The 17,635-nt window shown below is 37.1% G+C and overlaps 1 protein-coding gene across 1 annotated transcript; it reads right to left on the minus strand.

The window, feature by feature from the left end:
* Positions 1–3,023: 3,023 nt before the first annotated feature.
* Positions 3,024–12,241, minus strand: asphd1 (aspartate beta-hydroxylase domain containing 1). The gene is made up of 5 exons (XM_007234691.4): positions 11,439–12,241; positions 10,070–10,276; positions 6,797–7,004; positions 4,620–4,733; positions 3,024–4,279 (listed from the first exon to the last, which is right to left on the minus strand). The coding sequence occupies exons 1-5, from the start codon at positions 11,979–11,981 to the stop codon at positions 4,170–4,172; spliced, it is 1,182 nt and encodes a 393-aa protein (XP_007234753.3). The 5' UTR covers positions 11,982–12,241; the 3' UTR covers positions 3,024–4,169.
* Positions 12,242–17,635: the final 5,394 nt, after the last annotated feature.

Raw genomic sequence — 17,635 nt, forward strand, 5'->3', positions numbered from 1 at the left:
TAATTCCACATAATTAAACATGTTAGCAAAGTTAACTTACCATTTTTGTATGTTTATTTGACAATTTATTAGCGGTTCTGGTATTGTTATAAGTGGTTTATTACTTTTATATAAGTATTATAAGTATTGTGTTGTTAAGTCAGGGCCTAAACTGAAGGTAAGTTTAGAGAACGATAATAAAACTGAATGTAATAGTAAACTTGACATTATAACCACACAAATATGTTTGAAATATTGATATTTCTTATGTTTTACGCCAATAAAACAGCCTAATAATCAGACATTGAAGTTGATATATATTTAAAACATCTTATGTTTTACTTATTGTCTTTATCAGATTAGGAGAAGACGGTAAATATGAATCACAAACCTAATGTCAACCCTTTTTTCAGAGGCTTTAAACATGAAATGGGGTCAAAGATAATAGGAGGTTTAACTGAAAGCCTAAATTCCAGGTGACTCATAAAGCTGACTGAGAAAATCCAGCCAAGATGTGCAAAGCTGTTGTCTAAGCAAGAGCTGCCTACTTTGAAGAATCTAAAATATAAAACATATTCTGGTGTGTTTAACATTGTTTTTTTACTAAATAATTCCATATGTTTTTCTACATAGTTTGCATGACTTTAGTATTAATCTACAATGCAGAACCTTTTAAAATAATGAAAAACTACTAACATGAAGATGTGTCCAAAACGTCTGACTGGCACTGTAAAAAGGATTTATGGTGTATAAATGTATGTTAATGTTAGAAGTAAAGGGTATCATGTAAAGGGTATCAATACAACATACAAGAATATGGGATATGGGTATTCAGGACCAATGGACACTACTGCATTATAATGGAGCCAATTGAAATTCGCTTTTTTAAGTGTGTGAATGTATTTGTTGGTTAGGCATAATAACAGTTTAGATGCAGTATTCTCTGCAAAGGGCTGGTGTGGATGCAGATTTCCATTCCAATCATGCAAGAGTTCATATTATCAGCTGTTTGGAGGCTGACTGACTGATTGAACAAAAGACATCCAATGTGCTGCTGATTTTTTAGAAAGAAGAAAATGCAGCCACGCCAGCTTTTAACAGAGAAGATTGGACACACCTGTATTATAGAGTCTTTGGTGTAAGCTGGCACTGAAAGCGTGTCAGTGTAAATGGCTCAGTAGTGCATAACAGAGAGGAAAAATAGGTAAATAGGGCAAAGAAGCAGGAAAGGGTCAGAGAAGGGAGCTTTGTTGTCACTGAGGCTGTGTGTGTGTGTGTGTGTGTGTGAGTGTGTGACAGAGAGATATATGCCCCAGAGGCAGTAGTACAATAGCAGACTGAGACAGATTACCTGGACTGGATTACAGTATCACAGAAGCAGAATTGACCGATTTATGCTCTGTGAGTTAAACTGTTTGATGATCTGCTTAAACATGGATCAGTTCAGCTCTCTACTAGCATACTGTCAGCTGTGGTGGTGTAACAGTACCTGTATTTATACTGAATCATCTCTCGGAGCATAATGTCGGCTGTAGAGGCGTAACGATACCTGTATTTTTACCGAATTATCTTTCAGAGCATCTCTCAGAGCATAATGTTGGCTGTAAGGGTGTAACAGTACCTGTATTTATACAGAATCAACTTTTAGAGCATAATGTCTGCTGTAGGGGTGTAACAGTACCTGTATTTATACCGAATCATCTCTCGACTGTAGAGGTGTAACGATGCCTGTGTTTTTACCGAATCATCTTTCAGAGCATCTCTCAGAGCTGTCAGCTGTAGGGGTGTAACAGTACCTGTATTTATACCAAATAATTTCTCAGAGCATCTCTCAGAGCACAATGTCTGCTGTAGGGGTATAACGGTACCTGTATTTGTATCAATTGTATTATTTGGGAATGTCCTATGATGACTCAGAAATTCTTGTCTTGCTTTTTCATTTCTTCACAGATATAATTTATACTTATTATTATTATTATTATTTTTCGTTTTCCTTTTTTTTTGGTTCAGTTTTTCTGGTGTTGCTTTTCCTTTTTCCTTTTATGTTGTATGTGTACAGAGAATTGTCGGTAACTAAGGTCATGAAGGATACATCAGTTGTGTCCTGTTCTTGAGATTACTAGTGTGGTACAGAATTGAGACACAGCCTCAATTAGGCTTGGTTTTGTTTTTTTCATGCCTACTGAACTGTGAAGTCCAAACAACCTAATTCACATTGTGATAGATCACAGTAATATCTCAACATCAAGTGTAAAGCCTTATCAGAAGAGTAGAGGCTGTAAAGGGGGAAATTCTTAATCAATAGCTTTAATTTTAGAAGTAAAACCTGAGATCTGCAGTTTTTTTAGTTTCACTTATAAAACATAAAAGTAGGTACCACTTTAAATAATAAAATATAAGTATGCATTATATGTACAGTATCCTACAAAAGTAAGTACACCCCTCATATTTTTGTAAATATTTAATTGTATCTTTTCATCGGACAACCCTGAAGAAATAACATTTTGATATAATAAAGTAAAGTAGTCAGTATACAGCTTGTATTACAGTGTACATTTGCTGTGTCCCTTAAAAAAGAACTTAACACACAGCCATTAATGTCTAAAAAGCTGGGCCTGGGGTAAGTAAACCCCTAAGTGACGTGTTACATTATGAGTCACATGACAATGTTGAGGGAAAAAGGCTAATTGGGCACAATTTGGCCATTTCCTCTCAGGGATGCACACACATTATTTGCCAGTGGTTTAGACATTCATGTCTGTGTGTTGAGTTATTTTAAGGGTACAGCAAATGTAAACTGTTATATATGCTGTAAACTGGCTACTTGACATTGTATCAAAGTGTTATATCTTCATGGTTGTCTCCTGAAAACGTATAATAAAATATTAACAAAAATGTGAGGGGTGTACTCAGCTTTGTGAAATTCTGTTTATTAACTATATTAGCCTCATAGCTACTTCACTGATTGACTACCTTTAGTATAATAAAGAGAAATATAAGTTAATCACTGCTTTTAAAGATACGAAGGTGTCTAGAACAACATCTTTTTGCTTTAACAAAAGTCTTTATTCAGAGAATACACCTTTAGTCAATTACACATTTGCTCTGCGAGGGAGATGGTTCAGATGCATCGCATTGGCTGTACAGTTGGGCTTCACAACGCATGCATGCAGTCTGATCAAACACATTTCAGGTTTCATTTCTTTACTGTGTGCTTCACACAATGTGTCCGAAAATAAAGCTCCAGAAAATAAAACTCCACGTCATAAAACAGGGGACAGAAGTAATAATCTACATACAGTATTGACGGAATAGCTCGAGTCACAGTATATATCAGAATAAGAGGTCACGATCAGGTGAAGAAATCAGGCACGAAATGATAGAACAGGAGATCGGAGTCGTTAAGACAGGCACAAATCAAAAAAGTTTAAGATATGAAGATACTGGAAACCAGTGTTTGAATAGAGTTCACAGTATTTGTGGCTGCATGTTAGCGATAGCGCTCTCGCGAGGGCCTGGTAAGATAGAAAACTGTGCTTGTGGAAGACTCAGAGTGGAAGAGAAGTTTAGGGCAGTAGAATATAAAGCAAGGACATACAGTAAAATGTATGGTCAGGTAAGTGAATGGTAATGGTAATTCCCTACCCTTGTTGCTGAACACTGCTGTGGGCCTGTCCCAAAGTCTATACTGGTGGCTTGTGGTCTTGCTCAAGTGCAGAAAAACATAGTGTAGAATGCTTTCCAAAGCTTAACACCACCATTGATTTATTTCCTTTCCAGTCAATGTGGCTTTTAATTGTAATGTACTGTGGAAAATATATATTTAACCAAACATTATACAAAGATCACAACAGATAAATATGATATATAATGAATATGAGCCTTTTGCAGTATTTACTGTCCACACTCTTTTCCTTAATTACAGCTTTCCTATTCCACATGACTACTCCAACAGTTCTGCTGCCCTTCCAGACTTATTTTCCTTCAGCTTTTTCTTTCCCTTACAATTAGATGATTTTACATCTAATCCTCTCAGAAAAAATGAACAATTAATGGCTGTTGTGACTGGAAATGAATAAATTAATGGTGGCCCCTAAGAACAACTTTAGGACAGTGTTTAAGAAGCTGATAAGATGTTCTCTTCCTGTTTTGGTGAAACCGATGAACTCGGTTGAATGATACATAGTTGATTACTGCTCAGGAGAAAAGATGTAGTCCAGAGCCTGTCTCTCTGCTGCAGCCACGCTTGGGTGCCAAAGATCCACACTGAAAATCACCCTTGGGCCATCTTCAGCACCACCTAGTTGAAAAACATAGAAATAAAGAAAAGGTATGAAATATAATGGACCAGTTTTTCTGATTAGCCTTAAGGATAATAAACATTAAAACATTTTACAGATACAATTTATCTTGTATCATTAAAATGTCTAGAATATGTAATTTAAAACATGTATACTATATATACTATACTAATATACAGTATATTAATTACTATATGTATTTTTTTATAGTAAAAATACAGTAATTGCACGTCAAATAACTCTCTGAAGAGCATGTGTTTGTATCTGTAATATATCAAGTGCTTCTTCTTCTGCATGCTCTTTTTAAGCACTTTTTCAGTCTGCCCAACTAATTTTTACCGTTATGAGAGATGGTGTGCAGGAAGGAGTCGTCCACTAGAAGGCAGTGTCCTTCAGACCAGCACTGCGGCTCACCACCCACCACCAGCTCACACTGGGCAGGAGTCTGGAGACCTGAGAGAGATCACATATAACAACAATTTTTTTTCACGTTTATACAAGTGAGATCAAGCACTTAAAGTAAATGTACCTGAGGATGGGATTTTAATTAATATATACAGTACAACTGCATCAGATAATTAGAAAATTTTAAAATTGTTCTGGAAAATTAAAGGAAAAGAAAAGAAAATTAACGCTGCCACTATGATTAGGAGATTGCTTGTTCACATCCCGGTCATGCAGCTTGCCATCAGCTGCCGGAGCCATGAGAAAGCACAACTGGCCTTGCTCTCTCTAGGTGGGTAAATGGCACTCTTTCTCCTCATCACTCCACAGGATGATGTTGATCAGCACAAGGCATCTGTAAGCTGATGTATCGGAACCGAGTCGCTGCACTACACTTGGCAATGATGCATCAGCAGGAGTTTAAAAAAAGGTGCTGGATGACTTCACTTGCTAGTCTTCACCTTCCTTGTGTCGTGGAATCACCTGTAATAGCGGATATATATATATATATATAACTGTGTAGTTGCTGAATCGGACAATTGACTTAGCTTAATTGTACGAAATTTGGAAAAAATAGAAATAAAAGGAAAAAACAATAGTTAAATAGTATTATTGATATCAATATATTTTAATTTAGATTTTCAACGTAAAAAAAGCTTTTGAGAGTTTATTCTCTTGTCATTTTTTTCTGTTTTTCAAATTCACATATAAATTAAATTTTCACACCTCCCAGTCCCTCCACTGTGATCTTTTCACTTTCATATAGTGTCTGAAACACAAGAAATACTGACTTGATGCCTTGCTGTTCACTCTACCCCAATTAGAAGACAGTGCAGTGATGATGGGGTGTGTAATCAAATCAAAGTGGGCTATACATCCTAAAGTTGTGAAGGTAATGACAGGTCACTGCTCATACTGTAGCTGTTAGCATTTTAGTCCAATTACACAGAAAGCAAGATGACCAAACTTCAATTTAGACATGACTGGGTAACTTCCTGCCTCAGAATCCCTAGCTCAGAATCCTGCCTGAATGGACAACTTTTCTTACACTCACGGACCCAATTTCTCATAATGAAGCATTCACAGTCACTCAAGTTCTGTTTCCACACACCTGCATTTCCTCTGTGAATCTGCTTGTCTGTTTGGTTGCTTCTTTGCAAAGTACATACAGGACAGAAAACTGAACCCACAAGTTGTTGTGTAACACCCGTAATACTGTCTATAATATATAAATTGCATGGTCTAGAAGTATCTGAGGCATTTTGTTCAACAGCAGAAGAAATCAAAGACCTAGATCTGTACTAAGCGTTACAAAACGAGAGCACAGATATGGGACAAATATGAGCAAATTGATACAAGCAAAGAGAGAAACAGACATCATAAAGCATTATAGAGAGGATATGCCACATTGGGAAACAGCCAAAAATAGCTTTATGTATACTCAGTGGATTAATGCTCATAGTCACTGCTGGATTATTTATATATTACAGTTTATCAACTGCCAACTTTATCCCAGATGTACTGAAGAGATTTTCCATAATATTTTCTAGCATATTTCAATAGGATCTTTTTATGTAATGTTATTGCACTGCCGTGAAGTATGCTTCTTTTATTTGCATTAGTTATGCTTAAGCTTAAGAGAAAATGACTTTTATTTTTCTATACATACAATGTATTACTTCATTATAGTAATAAAAAATAACAGGTTTTATTTCTACTGGAAAAAAGGCTACAATTTTGGTTGATTTATTGTGTACTTATGCATGTTCACTGCGATGTAATCAGAAACAGATTACAGTCACAACCTAAAGAACCAGAATTAAGCTTTAGATTTCGGATATAGGGATTTAATGCTGTAATTCTGTATATGCCAAGAGACACGTGGGTCACCATAAAGCAGAACATTCAAAACAGAAAGGTCTTTTTGACTGGAGTGTCCTAATTTTGCAGCAAAGGAAAGAAAAAATAAATAAATGAAACAACAATTACTGTTTAACATTTTAAAGATTAACAAGTTGGGTAGGGGTTTGTGTCAGCAGAGCTGTGTATATATATATATATATATCACTCACCCAAATGGCAGCGCAGGCGAGTGTTGGTGGGGCCATAAGCTCCTCCCAGTGAGGCCCCGGGGCCCAGTACCCAGAAACCTGCGGCCCCAAGAGAGTTACTGCTGATGAAGGTTCTGAGGGAGAGGAGGGTACGGTACGTATACGGACACGCGCGACAGTTACTCGCCACACACACTCCTGCATTATAGAGCGGAAACACTGCCTGGCCCTGCAAGAAGAGTTAGAACACACACACATTGTTTAATTTAATTCCATAAAAAAAAATTGCCTTATAAACGTTGTTAATGAGGTAGCATTATAATAGTATTAATGTGTTTGCCAAAATCAAAGACTTTTTCTCACTTTTGCTTTGGAATTAAGCCATTCCATCTTAAAAGTCCCCTTTTATGTAAGCTTGTTCTGCTGTATACATCTAAATACTGAACTAACGATACCCCGCATTACTGTTAGCATCAGTGTTAGCATTGGTACTACTCTGCTATCAGTGATACTACGCTACTAGCAATGCTTTTGTGGAATTAGTATTGTTACCTTGACATTAGCATTGCTACTGTGACAGTAGCATCATTACTGTAGTTTTAGCATTGCTACTGTGGTGTTAGGGTTGCTACTGTGATAGTAGCATTGCTACGGTGGTATTAAGAACACTACTATGGTATTAGTATTGCTACTGTAGTGTTACCAACACTACTGCGATATTAGCATTGCTACTGTGGTACTAGCATGGTCACTGTGGTATTAGCATTGCTACTGTGGTATTAGCATGACTATTATTGTATCAGCATGGCTACTGTGGTATTACCAACACTACTGTGGTATTAGCATTGCTACTGTGGTACTAGCATGGCCAATGTGGTTTTAGCATTGCTACTGTGGTATTAGCATGACTATTATTGTATTAGTGTGGCTACTGTGGTATTAGTATTGCTACTGTGGTATTAGCATGACTATTGTAGTTTTAGCATTGCTACTGTGGTATTAGTGTTGCTACTGTGGTATTAGCATGACTATTGTAGTTTTAGCATTGCTACTGTGGTATTAGTGTTGCTACTGTGGTATTAGCATGACTATTATAGTATTAGCATTGCTACTGTGGTATTAGCATTGCTACTGTGGTATTAGCATGACTATTATAGTATTAGCATTGCTACTGTGGTATTATTGTTGCTACTGTGGTATTAGCATGACTATTATAGTATTAGCATTGCTAAGGTGGTATTAGTGTTGCTACTGTGGTATTAGCATGACTATTATAGTACTAGCATTGCTAGGGTGGTATTAGTGTTGCTACTGTGGTACTAACATTGCTACTGTAGTTTTATTTTAGCATGGCTACTGTGGTATTAGCATCGCTACTGTGACATTATCATAACTGCTGTGGTACTAGTTTTGCTACTGTAGTATTAGCATGGCTACTGTAGTATTAGCAATTCTACTGTGGTATTAGCATGGCTATCGTGTTATTAGCATCACTACTATTGTGTTAGCATTGGTACTGTAGTGTTAGCATGACTACCATGGTATTAGCATCACAACTGTGGTAATAGCATTGCTAATGTCTTTTTAGCATTGCTACTGTGGTGTTAGCATTGCTAATGTTTTATTAGCATCACTACTATTGTATTAGCATTGGTACTGTAATGTTAGCATGACTACCATGGTATTAGCATCACAACTGTGGTAATAGCATTGCTAATGTCGTATTAGCATTGCTACTGTGGTGTTAGTATGGCTACCGGGGTATTAGCATCACAACTGTGGTATTGGCATTACTACTGTAGTATTACCATTGCTACTGTGGTTTTGGCATTGCTACTGTGGTATTAACATCACTACTATGATATTAGCATTGCTACTGTGGTTGTAACATTGCTATTGTGGTATTAGCTTAGCTACTGTGGCATTATTATAACTACTGTGCTATTAGCATCACTACTGTGGTATTGATGTGTCTTTCACCAGTCCTTTTTCAGGCATGTTTACATGAAATGCTACATACAAACATGCCATGGAATAGTCTATGCAGACTGTGGCAGGCCAGTAACCTATGGCTTGCCTGTTTTTTCTTGTTTTGAATCCTGTTTATTGGTTCTTTAATCATTAATGAATGTTGTATAACAGTATGTTAAAAACCATGTCCATCATTTCCTTTCATAGATTATGTTAAAAATGAATGCTATCTATTTAAAGATTGTCAGTACAGCTTTTTATGATCCTACAGCCTGGGGAAGCAGAAGGACATACATTTAAGACATCTCTCAGATGGTGCAGTGCAGATATCGACTTCAGAGAGCAAGAGTGAGGAAGTGGAAGTGAAAGAGAGAGAGCACTGCTACTCAGATATTCTTTAAATATTCATGCATATTGCATGAAAAAGTAAAAAAAAAAATGAAAGCATGAAACAGTGTCTCATAATTTATTATAGAAACGCCCCTAGGTCTATTCTAATGGAAACCATTAGTGAAAAGGCTATCAGTAATCAAAGGAATATGGTACATCCTTTCAGAGTGAAGTGGGTGGAGAAGAGAGGAGCTTATCTCTGCACACACCCATATGCAAATGTCTTTGTATTAGCAAACTGTATACATCTGGTAAGATTTACATATTTACATATTACATACCCTTTTAAATCAGGTTTTCTAAGGACACAGCACTGACCTCTGGAAAACGGTGTGTGCTCTCCTGCATTGAATGTTTGAATGTTTCTAACAGTACTGCATTACACAAAGTGATGGGGACAGAAGCGCAATGGAAGATGGGTAAATGGCTCACTAACACAGTTTATACTCAACTTATTCTGTGTCTCCAAAAGTGCACAAACCTTTAAATACCTTTTTAAATAACTTATGTTCAGCTGTTTCTATCATTTTTAGAGATGGAGGACATGGAAGAAATAATGGTTGACTATTCGACTAATCGAAAACATAATCACCAGATTAGCCAACTACCAAAATAATCCTTAGTTGCAGCCCTAATTATTACCACCCATTACATTGTTCTGTCCACTTTGTATGGCAATGCCTTCTAAGATATATTCATATACATACATGACACCGTGAATTGAGGAATGTTAAATGCCTGCACGTTTTATGATTCTTTATATATTACAGTGTACATTTACATTCAATCTACATTCAGTATGTAAGATGTTTTATATTTAACATGATTTAAAGTCTTTAAATCATTTTCAAATATTATTGCATCAGTACAGTTATAAATATTGTAAAAAATATTGTATAACATTTTGCATTGTAAATAATATGTTTTTATTACCTTAGGTCCTTGGTACATCCACCCCAACTTTGTGTCAATGCCTCTCTGGTAGACTGCCTGAAATTCAGCGAGGATTATGGAATAGTTGGCCTCCAGGACTTCAATGTCGTGTCGATGAGCATCCCGAGGGAAGAACGGGATACTTGGAACATCTGGCAGGTGAAAAAGGTGTGGCTTCTGGATGGAGGAGCGATCGCTCATCCTGGCCTAAGAAGAAGAGGACAAATGCATGGTAAGATCAGCAGAGGCAAGGAATGATCAGGTTAAAATAAGATGAGTGAGAAAAAAGGGTTTAGTTTGGGTTATCTCTGAAGAAATGGCAAAAGCTAAACATTTACCTTTATGGCTATATGACTCTAACTTTGAGTATTTAAACTCTCTGATTCTTATGCTTAGGATCATGTATTCATCATGATCTTAAAAGCAGCATTGCAGTCTTTTGCACAATTCTCACATACATTTCTATACAAGCTGAGAGATTTAGAACTGGTATTTTAAAAAAGATTTAAAAATTGTGCGTGATGCAATAGTGTATTAGGGTGTCTACACACCAGAGCAGGGGTGAGCAACCCAAATCCAGCAGATTTTAATGATGTTCTTGCTCTTAAATACCTACTACACCTGGCAGTTAACAGATGAGTAGAACACAGCTGTGTTAATGCTGTGTAAAAGGGCACTTCATCAAGCATCAAAAGAGTTTCAAATTCTTGTTCTAACTTTTGCATTAATGATTATCGTCCGTGTCTCAAATACATTAAATATGTAGAAACAACAACAGGCACAGGTAGGCGATGTGGCTAATTAGTAATCATCATCGCCTCTACCTTAATGACTGTTCTCTGCTTGGCTCTGTATGTAGCCATATATTTTCTTCTGATATTTCAGATTTCTTTCTAATTGTCCAAATTTCTCATTTCCAATAGGTTTTAAACTGTACAAACTCCATACCAGCTCCAGCCACATACATGCCTTCTAGATGGACAACATCTACATGCTTTTATGCCTACTGCATAATTGCATAATCCAATGCCAATGGATTTAATTCAAGTTATACTTCACCAGAGTTACATAGTGCAATATTGTTATAGTGTGCCAAGCCTAAAGATTGCCCATTAATAGATGGTGGGAAAAATGATGCAATATTATTGCTTAATATCATTTTTCTGCCACTCGTATAATAGATATAATAGAGCCAAATTTCAGGTCAAAGCCATTACATATCAATCGATTTTCAATTTGATTTGAAACATAACCCCAAAATCCCATTCCATTCTCATGACCTGTAGGTTGCCTAGTTGTGCATTTCTTCTGTGTGTGTGTGTGTATGCGAGTGTGTGTGAGTAATATTTTCTAGATTTGTATAACAGACCTGGTTGCGCAGGCCCTTGTGGATGCGGCCCATGCCAGCCCAACTGTAGCGCTTGGCGTACTCCTGCAGAGCTGTGTACAGTTTCCTGCTACCTGCTGTTGCCTGGGCAGGAAAGGGGGCGTGGCTTAAAACAGGTGTGAGGTAGCTCTCTGCTCCCTCCTCCTCCTCACCCCTCTCCATGGCGATCGCAGGGGAAGCTTTCGGTGCTGATCGTCCCGGGTCAGCGGTGGAGCGGGACAGGGCAGAGAGGGTGGAGCCAGCCCCTATGTGACTCCGGCAGGATGGGGGGTCGGAGCCCACGCGATAGCAGTACCAGAGGAAGAGCAGCAGCAGGGTCCACAGCAGACCACTGAAAGGAGGCCCACCCAGCTCCACACAAGGGGGCAGAGGAAGCAGGTCCAGTGACCAGGACATCCTGCTGAGAGCCTGAGGTACTGGGGGGAGTAGAAAAAAAGAGAGTACTGTAGGCAAGCAAATGTAATACATGTACTCTCTTCCTCTACAGTCATTCCTTTGTAATGTGTGCAGCATGTAGTTTTGCATGGTCTTGTTGAGAAATGCATGGACATCCCAGGAAAAAGATGTTGTCTTGAAAGTAGCATATGTTACTCTAAGATTTCAATGTACTTTTCTGCATTAATGCTGCATCTCAGAAGTATACTGACACAAACCCAAACTATGAAATACTTGTTGTTCATAACATTTAAGTCTTTGGTACAAAGTTTTCATTTTTCATTTGTTTCAAAAAGATCAGGAATACTAACTCATCTCACTACAATACATGTTTTCACCTTACAGTGGTCCATCCCAGATGTCTTCACCTCCAGAGAAGTTTACACCACTTCTAAACATGGTTAATAAAAGGCTTTTCTTTTGCCCGGTATTGTTTTAAAAGTGGCATTTATGCATAAAACTGGTGTTTGTCAAAGGAATATTTTGCCCATGTGGTTCAATTAGCTATCAGAAATCACGGGTGTTCAGCTTAGACCTGTGCCTTTATGCACTGAATTTTATTTTTCTTGATTATCAGCCCTGAATTGCTCCAATCCCATCATTTTAGGAATGTTTTACAAGCACGAAATGCAGGAATTGATGTATATTAACACATAAAATAAAGTTAACCAGACAAAATATATAAATATCCAATATGTTGGGTTCATACTGTCTGCAATTAAATAAAAGTCAATTTATATATACACACTACTATAATGTTTCTGAGTGTGCACTGGACACAACAGGCTGGAGGGGATGATAAATTGTGCAGCAACTGATGGGCTACTGCCAGAAACTATAAATCAACAAAATGCACCAGTATGTTTGGTGTTCCTGATGGACAGTGGCAGTACAATGTACACCGAACTTCATTTACATGATTTAAATGTAAGTAAATGGTTGCTAATGAATGAAATGTGTTACATGAGCACAGTTCTTGCCAAGAAAGCACTTGTGCTTTGACATTAAGATGGATGCATTTTTACACTGTTATTAAATGCTCTATTGTTATTCCCTCACATGAGAACCATCACTGTATTATCACAGCAGCCCTGCATAACCTGTTCAGTTCTGTACTGTTCTGTTTTTGTTCACCTTGTTATCACCAGCATGTGGCCTTGACTAGATTTATAATTGGGTGAACCAGTTTGGGACAGACCATACAAGGTAACACCTTAAAACTGTGTGCTGCTCTGCTCAGAGCGGCAGAAGAATGAGGTTTGGCCTGTTTATACAATATATGGACAAAAGTATTGGGACACCTGTATATATATATATATATATATATATATATATATATATATATATATATATATATATATTGTTTCTTCAAAGGCATTAATATTTCTTATTCTGTTTTGCTAAAGTAGTCTTCTGTCCAGGGAAGGATTCTGGAGCATTGCTATGAGGATTTGATTGCATTTAGCCACAAGAGATGAAGACAAGTGAAGTCAGGATGTTGGATATTCATCATCCCACCTCATTTTCCCCAACACAAAATTATTGGATGGTGCACCATCATCATTCCAGAGAACACAGTTAGTTTCACTGCTCCACAGCTCGGAGGGGTCCAAACATATAGTGTAGCATATCAACTCCATAATAGTGTTGAAGAATAAATAGATAGAGAGTGAAAGATTAAGCAAGTCAGTGGAGGGTCTTGAAAATAGAAACATAGATGGCAGTTAAGGGGAAATGTGGAAGTCAAGACGAAGATGCTAGGAAGAAAGTCAAAGCAAAAAAAAACGTTCAATAGCAAAGAACTGCAGAGTAATCTAGTTGACACAAGGGTAGCATTGTAAGGGCATTCATTTTTGGCCAACTTTTATGAATAGTTTAACCCAGCATCCAGCATTATGGTTGGTTACTAGTTCTAGTTTACTTTTTAAATTGAAAGTTTTTATCCATATTTAATGATAAATGAGCTAATAGAAATGCCTTTTAATTATTTATTAAACTGACTGATTAACTGAACTGAAACTGAAAATTATATATGTAAACTACAGTACATTTCAGTATGTGAACTGATTATTAAGGGTTATTTTAGGGGATGTTTGGAAATTCCCACACCTGTACATATTGTAAGGTGTTGTCTTGTGAGTTAGGTTGGCCAATAAGCACGAAAGATAGGCTGAGTAAATTATCTAAATTGTCAGAGTTTGAGTGGACATTTAATTTCTGTAGTTGTGCATTGGGAGTTTAGCATTCCTTAATCCACAGGGTCACTTGTCCTGGGAATATAACATTATCATCCACAGTGGATAGCACAGTGGCTGGCAATGACAGTGACCGGTGGCATGTGGCTAGAATTGACCATGCGAATATATATATAATTATATTGTCATATTGTCAATGAAAGACAAGTATCTCCAAACCAGCAATTTTACAGGGAAGAGATAAAACATTCTTGGCTTTCAATGGAAGTCAACGTGAAAAAGTTTATTTCAGGTTATTATAGAGAATTTCTATTGGTTTGACTATTGGTTTGAGTGTTCTAATAATGTAGTGAACTAAAAATCTTCTAAAATGGAAATACTTGTTTTCACTGAACAGAAACAATATACTTCATATATGAATCGCATCTACATTCAATGCAGGAGCCCACAAACTCATATCTCAGCATCCTTTAACTTTAAATGGATATCAAAAGTTAACACTTTTTTTTTATTAAATATTGTTCGTTTGAACAGAGCTACCCAAACTTTCACATACTGTAACTGTAACTTACATTCAAGCTAAGAACCCTGTTTTATGAGTGTAGGATAAAATAACAATATTTTGCTTTTTTTTTTTTTTTGCTCTGCTTTGCAAGCACCGTAATAACCTAAATTATGATGATGAAGGAAATAGTAAGAAATTAAAAAATGGAGAGATTTCAGCATGTTTGACTTAGCAGCATGCTAAAGCTAGCACTGTTTCCCATTTACAGTTCTTCCTCCTTACTCAAGAAATCACTGAACAATCCATAGTGTAGATCTTGTCTTACCAACACTAACACATCGTCCAGATAAAGAGGATGATGATGATGAGTGCAGTGATGACACTGAGCATGGATACTTCTTCCTGTGTCTTCCCTTCATTACATAACCCTCCTGCGGTCGCTTGCGTGTTTTTGTGCTGGCTGCTCTTCCGCGTTCACTTTACTTGGCTAGAGATATATGGCCAACAGGAGGGACTCCAGTGAGTCCAGCCTTTAGCAGCAGATCTTATCAGTACAGACTGCATTAGAACACCAAGCAGCTTCATTCTTTCATTCTTTCTTTCCTTAAATCTTTGTATGTTTGTATAGTGTGTGGTGTTCTGCATGTAGGATGACTTACCACGTCTCTGCTCCTCACTTGGTGTCTCTTCTCCCCCTCCCTCCTCCTCCTCCTCCTCCTTCCTTCAGTACTCTCCCCCCACTCTGTTTATATACTGCTGCAGATAGCGAGCACACAGCATACGGCTGTCTTAACGAATATCTCCCCCCGAGAGAGTAAATCGCCCTCCTGAACTACTGCAGTAGCAGCAGCAGCGTGAACAGCAGCGCGATTTCTGCGCGTTTAAGCCTCATTTCCCCTCGTTGTCTCACGAACAGGCGCGTCATTACGCTGCGGCAGCAACGGCGTTTCAGCACCACGGCGCTGGACAGCTCCACTCCGCTCCGCTCCGCCTGCACAGGCTGCAGTACCGCGCTGTTCAGCACCAAGGCGCTGGACAGCTCCTCCCGGCCTAAACAGCCTGCAATATTAATCACATGGACGCTTTAACACATGTTTAGCTCACCAAATAAAATGAATAAAACCCATAGGACTCATATTGTGGACTACAATGGTGAGTTCTGGAGTTGTTGTTTGAAGTGCAGAAGTGACTGAATGAATTAATAAATAAGTAAAAGGACACCCACTGCACCTAACATGAGGCCCCACCAAGCATATAGGCTAAACTTCAGAGCACTGCATCGCAATTAATAGTTTTTTTTAATGTTTTTATTATTTTACAGTTTTTTTCTAGTAACGTTTTACAGTATTTTTAATGTTATTTCATATAAACTAATCTATTGTTAGGAAAATAACAAATACAGACTGTGTGATTTAAAAACTGCATAAGCAGTATACATTAGTTAACTATTTATTACTTTTTTAAACTGGCCGTTTTTAAAGGCGATTTCTTTTGCCAATAATTAGGGTCATTTTATATTATTAAAAAGGAAGGGGGGCTGAAGAGAAATGCAGATGCGTTGTAAAAAAAATATCTATAATTTTAGAAGGGTACAAAAGTGGCAGATTTTGCTTTAGTGCCACTGTTGCCAAAAAAAGTAAATTTATTTTACAGACAGACTGACAAACAAAGACTGACAGAGAGACATTTACAAAGACAGGCTGACCAAAAACAGACAGACAGACAGACAGACAGACAGACAAAAAAAACCCTCAAAGTAATCAATAAATATGCAAAGGGTATATAAAACTGTTCTGTAGCAGTGCAGTAGGTAGTGCTAATGGTCAATAAATAATTAACATCGCAAAAGTCCAATATGTGAATTACATACAGGTAATTGTTTAAAAAAATTACACATACTTACTTTAAAGTAAGTATTATGACAATGGAGTCCACCCTTGTTCCTTTAATTTTTAAATATAGTTAGCTAGAAAATAACTTTTAGTAGTCAGTTTGTTTACCATTTTCAGTTCATGTTTTAAAAGAGCTTTTGCAAAAATATAATAATAATTCTTAAAAAAACAAAAAAATATTTTTGTGAATTTACTAATTTTGTAAAATGTTCCTAATATTTTACAAAGAAAACTTTATTTACTTTATTTGTTATTTTCCATAAAATTACTTTTTTCCTTAAAAAATAATAATTTATCATTTTATTTTCTTGTGAAATCACACACACACACAAGAAAAATAGTCTGATTTTAGGGAAATCACAAGGAATATATTTTATAGCATTCATACTTTTAGTGTGCTTTATAATGGAACAAAACGTGAAACTGTGCTATGTTTGTAACATGTTTAAAATCATAAGCATTTATTGTCGAAGGTCAAGACAACACAAAACAACATTGCTGCACTTTAATCTTCTGCTCTTCAATCAGTTCAACACTAAGCATATGGATAGTAGTTAATCCATATAATATATCGTATATACAGTTCTGGAAAAAACATAAGAGTCCACATCAGTTTCTGAATAAGTTTCTCTGATTTTGCTCAGAATCAATATTTGGTGGATTATCACTGGTTTTCATGCATCTTGGCAGGTTCTCCTCCGCCAGTCTTACACAGTGCTTTTGGATAACTTTTTGCCACTCCTGGTGCAAATATTCAAGCAGTTCAGCTTGGTTTGATGGCTTGTCATCATCTATATTCCTCTTGATTATATTCCAGATATTTTCAAGTTGGTAAAATCCTGGGAAAACGCCATCATTAAGTGGGTTCTTATTTTTTTTTTCAGAAGTGTATACTGCAACACAGACTTCCTAATTACAAATTATTAAGTATTAAAAGTATTAAATTTCATAATTTTGTAATCCTCCCTGTATGTTTACACCTGAAACCCTCACCCCATAGTTAAAGCTTAGCCCCCCTAAGATTTATAAATCTCTAATAATGACGCCTCTGCTGCAATACCTCGCTTTTCAGCACCACGGCGCTGGACAGCACCCCCGTGCCTGAAAAGGCTGCTGCAGTACCTCGCTTCGGCCGGCAGGTGATGCGCGATC

The sequence above is a fragment of the Astyanax mexicanus genome, chromosome 19, assembly GCF_023375975.1.
Source record: "Astyanax mexicanus isolate ESR-SI-001 chromosome 19, AstMex3_surface, whole genome shotgun sequence".
NCBI classification, from domain to species: Eukaryota; Metazoa; Chordata; class Actinopteri; order Characiformes; family Acestrorhamphidae; genus Astyanax; species Astyanax mexicanus.

What these genes read in the sequence shown, in the direction of transcription:
- asphd1 (XM_007234691.4), bottom strand. Translation starts at nt 11,981, where the DNA reads ATGCAAAACTACATGCTGCACACATTACAAAGGAATGACTGTAGAGGA. An exon ending in ACAAGGGCCTGCGCAACCAG is followed by an intron (nt 10,277 to 11,438) that starts GTCTGTTATACA and finishes TCTTCTTCTTAG; the next exon opens with GCCAGGATGAGCGATCGCTC. An exon ending in GGATGTACCAAGGACCTAAG is followed by an intron (nt 7,005 to 10,069) that starts GTAATAAAAACA and finishes CTCTTCTTGCAG; the next exon opens with GGCCAGGCAGTGTTTCCGCT.